Genomic DNA, 8,458 nt, shown 5'->3' with positions numbered 1-8,458 from the left:
AGTCACGCCGGGCTCCCTCTGCACCACGTGATCCCCAACGTCCGGTTAATAGAGGTTGCGTGCGCGCTTAGTCCCCCCCCACACACACACACATCCCCAGCCCCAACCACAAAAACAGCAAAACTGCAGTGAGGTGGGCGCACAACTTCTGCTCACACTTTAACGCACAGGCGCGTTACGGGAGAGTTTGGAGCGACACTCCAAAGCAAGTTGTTCAGCATCAGCTGGTGATTGAAGCCCGTTTGAATGAGAGTGAAGTTCCGTAATGAGATTTTTAAAAGAAACCCGGAGAGCATTCAATTAAGGATTCCCCCCCTCTTTGAGCAGCTGCAGACTGAGAGCGATTCCAGCGCTGGGAAGATGACGGTGACCTAACTTCACGTCTTAGGATCCAATCGTTTAGCTTCTTTTTTGGTGAATTAACACAAATGAAAAGTGTGTAAACTTGGACTGAGGCTTTGAGCTGAAGCCCACTGGACGCAGGGAACGTGAACCCCAGCGGCTCGTCGGGATGGTGCGCCTGTTGAGCTGCCTGCTGCTGGGATATCTGACCTGGAATCTCCGGATATCGGATGCTCAGGGAGAGTATTGCCACGGGTGGCTGGACTCAAATGGAAATTATCACGAGGGTTTCCAGTGTCCGGAGGATTTTGACACCATGGACGCCACAGTTTGCTGCGGCTCCTGCGCGCTGCGCTACTGCTGCGCCGCAGCGGACGCACGGCTGGACCAGGGCATCTGCACCAACGACAGGGAGGTGGATAACACCGAGTTTGCAGCGCGTAGGTTCACTGATTTTAAGCTAATTTAGGTCCAAGATTGTGGTGTCGATTTCCTCGGGTCTTCGTTATGTGCGTAATTTAAGCAAGACCTCAGAAAAATCCAAATTTATTAGAGTTTAATTAGTTGAATGGAGAAAAACACACATGACTAAACTCTCAGTTTACTTTATTTAACCCTGTAGTGTTTAAAAGGTAAACACGGAGACGCTGTGAGAAGGACTTGCCTATTTAAGTTATAGCGGATCCTCCTAGAGAGGTCAGAGGTCAGCTGAACAATTAAGACAGCACAGAGCACTCAGAGGTTCAGTGCCTTTGCTGAAGGACACTAATGCACTCTGATATGAATTTCAAATATGAAATGAGTATAAAATGCGTTTTGTAAGACCTTTTTCCACTGCAGCTTTCTTATATGAGGTTTACATCCTTTGCTGTTTGAAGCATTAATCTGCCTGAGGCTCCAGGTTCCACCTGCTCTTATCCAGCTCCCTTGAGTTTCCATCACACTCCAAATTATTATCAGTGCAAAGTGGAAACCTGGACACGTTTTCGATGACCCACCCCGCCAGTCACTCCGCTAAAACCTCTTTAAACAAATTCCTGTCAAAAATTTGTAAGCAGAAATTAGTTGGAAATTTGATCAAGCGGCGCAGGTTTGCAGTCCAGGAATGTTTTGAAGAGTGTAACCCTTCTCACACAGACAGGTCTATTATGCTGCCCAGAAATAAAGCGCATTAGCTTTGACAGCTCACTAATTTCTAAACTAAAGTAATCACAACATCAGGAGACGGCGAGTCCTTTCTGTGGCTTCTTTATGAGGCGTTTGAGTGTTAGACTGACCTGCTGTTGGGGGAGGTTTTATCAGTTTTCTTTAAATTTCCCCAACGGATAAGCTTATAAGCCTTTAATTGAGTGGATCGTATGCTCACAATTTCCCAGTTTTCCCATTTAAAAATAAATAAACACTAATGTGGATTTCTTTGGTGAAAAGGCTTCATGAAGCGTAACTTGAGATGTTTGTGTTTTCAGCAGGAATGTGACTTTTGTTTGTTCGTAACGTTGTGGAGAACCTAAAAGAAATGTCATGATTAGAAACGTTTAGCACAATTTTTCCCACTATTAACAGCTACAGTCATGCTTCTTAGTTTATCGCAAGGTAAGACTTTATGTGAAACTTATAAGGACTTTGTAATGGAGCTGCTAACTTTATTTCCTCTTATGCAAACATTTTGAGGCTGGTGTATGCACATTACATAGTAAGTTGTGTTAAACCCAAATAAGCTGATGTCACTGATGAAATGTATGATAAATGGTTTAATATTACAGATTTGTTTTTTAAAAATTGCCCGTGTTTCCTTCCCCACAGAGCCCATCTACGTGCCCTTCCTGATGGTGGGGAGCATCTTCATCGCCTTTATCATAGTTGGCTCACTGGTGGCTGTCTACTGCTGCACGTGTCTCAGGCCCAAGCAGCCGACCCAGCAGCCCATTCGCTTCTCTTTACGCAGCTGCCAGGGGGAAACGATCCCCATGATCCTTACCACGGCTCCCCCAAGCCTGCGAGCCCCATCGCGGCAGTCCAGCACGGCTACCACCAGCTCCAGTTCAGCCGGAGGAGGTAGCTCCATGCGGAGGTTTTCTCTCGGAGGTCAGGGGCAGCAGCAGCATGGCTGCCTGGTATCAGCCACCGTCTCATCGTCAGCCTCCACTCCCACCCAGACCCCACAGACTCTTCTTCCACCTCCCCCTTACACATCCCCACCAGCACCCATGACAGGAGGGATCCAGCACCCGCTGCCTTCATCCCACACCCAGTTGCAGCTCCATCAGCCCCCGATGGCCACTCACTCGTCCCAGAACACCAGCTTCCTTCTTCCCCAGCAGTACTTCTTCCCTCTGCAGCCTGACGCCTTCGCAGCAACCAAGGGCTTCGCTGACTTTGGACAGAGCTGACAGGGCTCTCAGCACGGGAAATAGAGGATTACACAATTTTTAGTGGGCAGGATGCGACCTGTCACAGACAGAAACACGCCAGACGAGGCTGGTGCCAGAGAAGCTATGCATGAGGCCCGGCCAATTGGCCGCAGAGCGAGTTGCTGGAGGGTAGGCACAAAGCGTGACAGAGCTGCTGTGGTTGACCAGCATGGCCCGAGGTACTCCCTGTCTGCAGCACAGGACACATCAGCAGATCTGACACCATTTGTAAAATGTATGCACTTTTACTTTGTGAACAGATCTCCATGGTTTCCATTTGTTGATGTTTCAAGATGGAAATGTATCAGCGATCTTCCTGAAAAACAGATGTTGCCGTCACCAGATTCTGCTAAGCATTAACAGAGGTATAACAGACTTGGGAAACCAGAGAATTCCTTTTTCTGACAATCGGAAGGACTTGGGAATGAGAGACGTTTTATTTTGGAGGAAATGTTATGTTATATAAAGGATTTTACAGCTCTTCTGATTGATTGCTTAAACTTCAGCAAATAAATGTTGTCTCATAGTAACTTGTGTGCTGTTTGATGTAAAGCTTATTAAGTAACAGTTTTGTCCAGAAAGACGGGGCTTCATCATCATCATCATCATCACTGAGACAAAAAGGAAACCAGAGAGGTCAGGCCGGCACATCATCTCCCTACCTGTCGCTCATTCTCGCGCCAGACTTCACAGCAGGAATGCAGCGCTGAGATCAGTCATTGTCAGTGCTCAATGAGCATGGCGTGGTCACAGTGTTAAAAACAACTCACCCCAGAAATAGAGGTTTGGGTTGCACCAGCAGGTATGGCAAAACCTCCACAAAGACTGCTCTGTTACCCGGCTACCTGACTGTGAAACACACTTGGCAACCGGTTTGTCACGAAACCCGAAAGCTGTTCGGCTTCAGGATGTTTGCTGCTGCGTTCAGGTATCCGTTAAGTCTTTTATCACAGAATACAGCTCTCATGAATAACGTCTGTCGGAGTGTTACCTCCATCCTGTCTTGTTTGAACTTGCAGCTGTCAGTTCAAACCTCTGTATCACCTTCTGCTTATGAAAGGAAAACAGAAGTCGCGAACATGTTTTCATGATATTTCCTAAACCTTTTGGATACATCGAATCCTCTGTTTTTGCCAGGCTCAGAAAAGTTTCCGACTTCTTTTCCAAGTTATCCTTGAAGGTAGGAACCCAATTCTCCACACAGTGAATGTTTTTATTTAAAACAATCGTGTGGATTTTATAACAATTCAAGTTTTGTATTTGTTCTCAGGGCCTAAACTTTTGAATCCTCTGACTTTTTTTTTAAACCACCAGACTTCTGTAGATTGCTTTATTATATTTTTAACAGATGCACCACAAATACACAGTTAACATTACAGATATCGCCATTAAACTTGTCCAAGCATATACAAGTAATCCCTGGCTCTGTATGATGTTTTGAGAGGGGATTTTCTTAATCCTTTAACAACTGTACAATACGTTATTAAGCAATAAATCACAATTAACAGAAATATATTCAAAGTATTTTTAATTAATTTAAAATAATGAGGGTTTAATAAACACTCCATCTTCAAAAGATTAGAATTTCTTGGCATTTATTTCATGGTTCAGGCTTTAAAGGGTTAATATTGGCATCTCCAGTCGGCAGCATCCCAACCCACCTGCTACTCAAAGCTATTTGAGAAGAAAACTGGCTTTCAGTCGTGTAAACTGAGGGGTTACCCTCCAGTATAAGATACATAAAGAGCATTTTAAACAATGAAACATGTAAAGTCACTCCAATAGAGTCTAGTAGAGTCCTGGTGTCGATAGCAGTTGTACAGAAAATGTAGAAAAAAGCAGCTGCTCAAAAAACCCTCTTCTGAATGTAATAAAATCACACTTGCTCCCACCACCAGTAACCACAGGTGTCACCTCATCAACCAACAGCAAAAGCTTGCACTCTCCAGCTTGAAAAAATAATTATAGTTCAGATGTACCCGGTATTTATTTCATTACCTAATCTCCCCACACTAATGTTTTATTTATTTATTTGTTTTTCAGTCTGTAAAATATCTGCAAATAGCAAAGCAGTCACAGAAATGAAGGCTTAGGCCGGCGTCTTACAACGCTTCCAATGATCATCATGCAAAAATGCAACGATATCCTGTTACAGTTTACAATAATAAACCCACATTTAGAAGCTGTAACCAGAGAATTGTTAGTGTTTATGTATAAAAAAATGTTCTGTCAATCAACTAATGAAGGGAAGTTTTTGGACCTTGATTATAACAATAAGAATTTGAAAAGCCAAACAGGACTTAGCCTGTGTGGGATCACACGAGAAGTTCGAGTAAACCCCGCAATCATAACAAATGAGAAGTCTATTGATATAATTTGTTTGTCGTGCTCGCAGGCCGATGGCCGTCCCTCCTTTTCCTGTTTGGATTTTCTCTCCAGTTTGTCGCCACACACGCTGATTACAAATTTGCAAATAACACAAAAGCAATAACAGACTTCCACATTGTTCGTCAGTGATTGTAAAGTTTATTTCAGTAGTCCTTCGTGGCAGTAAAGACAACACTTATAAGTTTGCAGTCCCAACATGCAGAACAATCATCGAACAAAAAGACAGAAAGGAAACGAATCATCGAAAAGAAAAGTTAGAAGGTGCGCCTTTTTTGTTTCCGCTTTTGTAAAGTGATCAACACTTGAGGGAGAAGTAAAGTAGTACGGTTAACACTTCGGAGAACAGTTTTTGTTTTCCATTCATGCAGCCCACGACCTTCACAGACAACGACGTGTGTTTTATGTTTTCTGGGAAGAAAAGAAAGAGAAGAAAGCAAAAGTCCAAACCTTCCACAACGACGACAACCACATTCTGCTGTTTGGAAAGTTTCTGACAAGATGACAGCCGATTAAGTTTTCACGCCAAAGACCAGCAGAGAAAAATAATCAGAAACACAAAACACAAATGAGCTTTCCTGTAAAGCAGGAGGTACACTGCGTGGAAAAAAGGTCACAAACGTGTACACTCAAGAGAAATCTACACCGAAACCAGAAAATACCAGATATCCACAACTGGAAAGGTACATCGAGTGCATTGTGCAAACATCTGTCGAAGCGAGCGGTGCGTCAGAAACTCTCACAGTCGAGGTCGAGCGTTTCACCGCGAACACCCGCACGCCGGCAGCCTCGCGTTCCCATACAGGCCATGCATCGGCACACGTTAGTACACCATAGCTATACCTGGAGTCGTGCAGACGGACAACTTGAGCAAGCGTCACTACACACGCGCGCGCACACAAATATACAATAAAAGAAACACACCAGGAGGACTGAGGTGCCAGAAACCTCCCAGTCTTTCATAGAGGACACAGACATGCAGTGCATACACAGAAATTATCCACAGTAGAGGTACACACACACACGCACCCACACACACTCGTACGGCACATGCACATGCAAGCAAAAACCGACACACACGTACACACACACTCGCACCATCAGAAATCTGATCTCCCATAGGGAGAAGAAAGCAATCACACAGACATTAGTCAATTATAAATAAATCAAGCTGTAACAATATTAATATTAATAATAACAAGACATTTAAGAAAGCTCGGTTTCCTCGTCACGTCTAATCTAGCCCGCCATCAGAGGAAGAAAAAACGAAACGTTACAGACGATTCATTACAAAGCCGGTCGATGCAAAATTCATACGTCTCCAATATAAAAATACAAATCCACAAAATAACTATAGAGACAGAGCAGTTTTGATACTGTCGTGGAGTTTCCTGGCTAATCTCTCTCTCTCTCTCTCCCTTAAGCTAATGGCACTTATGTTAGAGGGATAAAATCTCCATTTGAAGGGAACCACTGCTGCCACTGTAAGCTTCAACGAAAAACCCATCAGAGAGCCTCCTCTTCACCTCTGCAGGAACAAATCTGTAGTTTTCACATTGTAGGAGTGCAATTCTGTGGTGGGGAGACAGTAAGTGTGTGTGCGGCGCACTGGTCTAAGCGATCTGTTTCTTCTAAGAGGGAACAGTTTGACGTAGGCACCGTTGTGATTGTTGAAACGGGAGCGGATGCGTGGAATGCAATTTTAAGTCGAGAGCAATACGTCTGCTGCGAAAACGGTGGACACAGGACTACGGTAGGTTGCAGGAGGCAACTTCTTCAGAAAAAACATAAATAAATGAAGAGGCAAGAACGAGGCACAGTATCTACATGTGTATAAAATGCATCTGAAAAGAAACCGACGGAAAGAAAAGGCATAATAAAATGTAAGGCTTCACACAACAGATGCTTCCTCGAGTGCAAAAACAAAACGAACATGTCCAAACATCTGCTCTGATGTGGTCTGTGTCGCGCTGGACACACAGGACTTTAATTACATCTGCTTTAACGTTTTTTCTCAGATTCACTAGTACTTGGACGATTGTATATACGACTGCTCCTTGGCAATCTTTCACGAGTGCAAAAGCGTCTGAAACCAATCGCTGTCCGGTGTTTGATTTCGATTTACTAAAAGGATTTTTAGGCTTTTGGCTCAAATCAACAGAAAGGAGACAAACGAACAGTGAAGAACTTCAGACCACAGACTGCTAAGAAAGCACAGTGCTCGTATCATGTCTGCGCGACACACAACTACAGCTGACAGCGAACGTGACTTGTTTTGTTCCTTGTTTTTTTCTTTTAAATCCCTTTTTTCCCAAAGACGACACAATGTCCCTTTCTTCTGTCTCTTTCCAAACCCCCCTTCCCCTCAGCGCCGGAGGCACACGCACACACCACCGCTTCTCCCCGTCAAGCTTCAAATATCGCCACTGGAAACGGCCGCCGTGGCTCCGAGCTGGCCGGCCGTGAACAAGAAGGCCGACGCCTCACCACGTGTTGGTCCTCTGCTTGGTGGTGTCGTACGCTCTGATGACCTCGGACTGAGACACCACTCCGTTCTCATCTTGAGAGAAGGCGTAGCCATCTGTGAACATAATGAATAAAATTCAAACAAAGACTGTACAGATCAGTAATTCATTGAATTAAAAAAATATATACATAAAAAAAACACACATATGAGACACATGAATCAACAGAATAAACAAAATCTAAAGTCTTAAAATTTGGGAAATATGCTTATGGTTGCTTTCTTGCTGAAAATCAGTACAGGCCTCACATCTGCATTGTTAGCTCGGCTACAATCAGTATCGACTTAAAGTGATGTTAGATCCTGATGAAGATGCTGGCTTTTATCAATCTGATAACCAAACAAAAAGAAAATCAACTCTCCTGCCCGGTGGAACATACAAGCACACACACCTAGAAACTACTTGGTGTAACCTGACAACCACAGACTTCAAGGCAAAATGGTTTTTCCCTGACTGGTTGGCAAGTGGTTGCTAGAAGGTATTGGCAGTTGCTAAGGGAAACTGTTTGCAAAGAGATATACAGCCCAAAATTAAAAACTTCCTTGTGTTTGCTTTGATTGCTAACAGTTTGTCCCAGGTCCTGTCAGCTTGTATGGAAGACCCTGCTTTCTCTGCAATCACGTGCCAACTACTCAATCAACTTCCAGCTGGTAATGAAACTTGAAAAATGCAGATAAAGGTGACCCCTGCAATCTGTTCCAACCTGTGTTTGCCACAGGGTTGGAACATTGGTCTCTGTGTGACCAAGGCCCAACGACCTGACATCTGACCTGTCTGCCAGGCAAGCTTTGGATC

The 8,458-nt window shown here is 44.1% G+C and overlaps 2 protein-coding genes across 8 annotated transcripts in view; one reads left to right on the top strand and one right to left on the bottom strand.

The window, feature by feature from the left end:
- Nucleotides 1–101: 101 nt before the first annotated feature.
- Nucleotides 102–5,362, top strand: shisa3 (shisa family member 3). The gene is made up of 2 exons (XM_005935196.3): nucleotides 102–782; nucleotides 2,146–5,362. The coding sequence occupies exons 1-2, from the start codon at nucleotides 512–514 to the stop codon at nucleotides 2,730–2,732; spliced, it is 858 nt and encodes a 285-aa protein (XP_005935258.1). The 5' UTR covers nucleotides 102–511; the 3' UTR covers nucleotides 2,733–5,362.
- Nucleotides 5,263–8,458, bottom strand: part of atp8a1 (ATPase phospholipid transporting 8A1) — a 106,333-nt gene continuing 103,137 nt past the window's right edge. For all 7 annotated transcript variants that reach the window (XM_005935189.3, XM_005935191.3, XM_005935194.3 and 4 more), the window contains one exon: nucleotides 5,263–7,719. In XM_005935189.3, the coding sequence (XP_005935251.1) occupies nucleotides 7,622–7,719 (98 nt within the window). In that variant the 3' untranslated portion in view covers nucleotides 5,263–7,621. The remainder of the gene's footprint in view (nucleotides 7,720–8,458) is intronic.

The sequence above is a fragment of the Haplochromis burtoni genome, unplaced genomic scaffold, assembly GCF_018398535.1.
Source record: "Haplochromis burtoni strain Fernald_Lab_line unplaced genomic scaffold, NCSU_Asbu1 Contig_194, whole genome shotgun sequence".
Taxonomy (NCBI): domain Eukaryota; kingdom Metazoa; phylum Chordata; class Actinopteri; order Cichliformes; family Cichlidae; genus Haplochromis; species Haplochromis burtoni.
This window is presented reverse-complemented; position numbering and strand designations above follow the sequence as displayed.

Bases quoted from the DNA above. Each gene is read 5' to 3' on its own strand.
- shisa3 (XM_005935196.3), top strand. From the start codon at position 512: ATGGTGCGCCTGTTGAGCTGCCTGCTGCTGGGATATCTGACCTGGAAT. The intron at 783-2,145 runs GTAGGTTCACTG...CCTTCCCCACAG, and splicing joins TAACACCGAGTTTGCAGCGC to AGCCCATCTACGTGCCCTTC.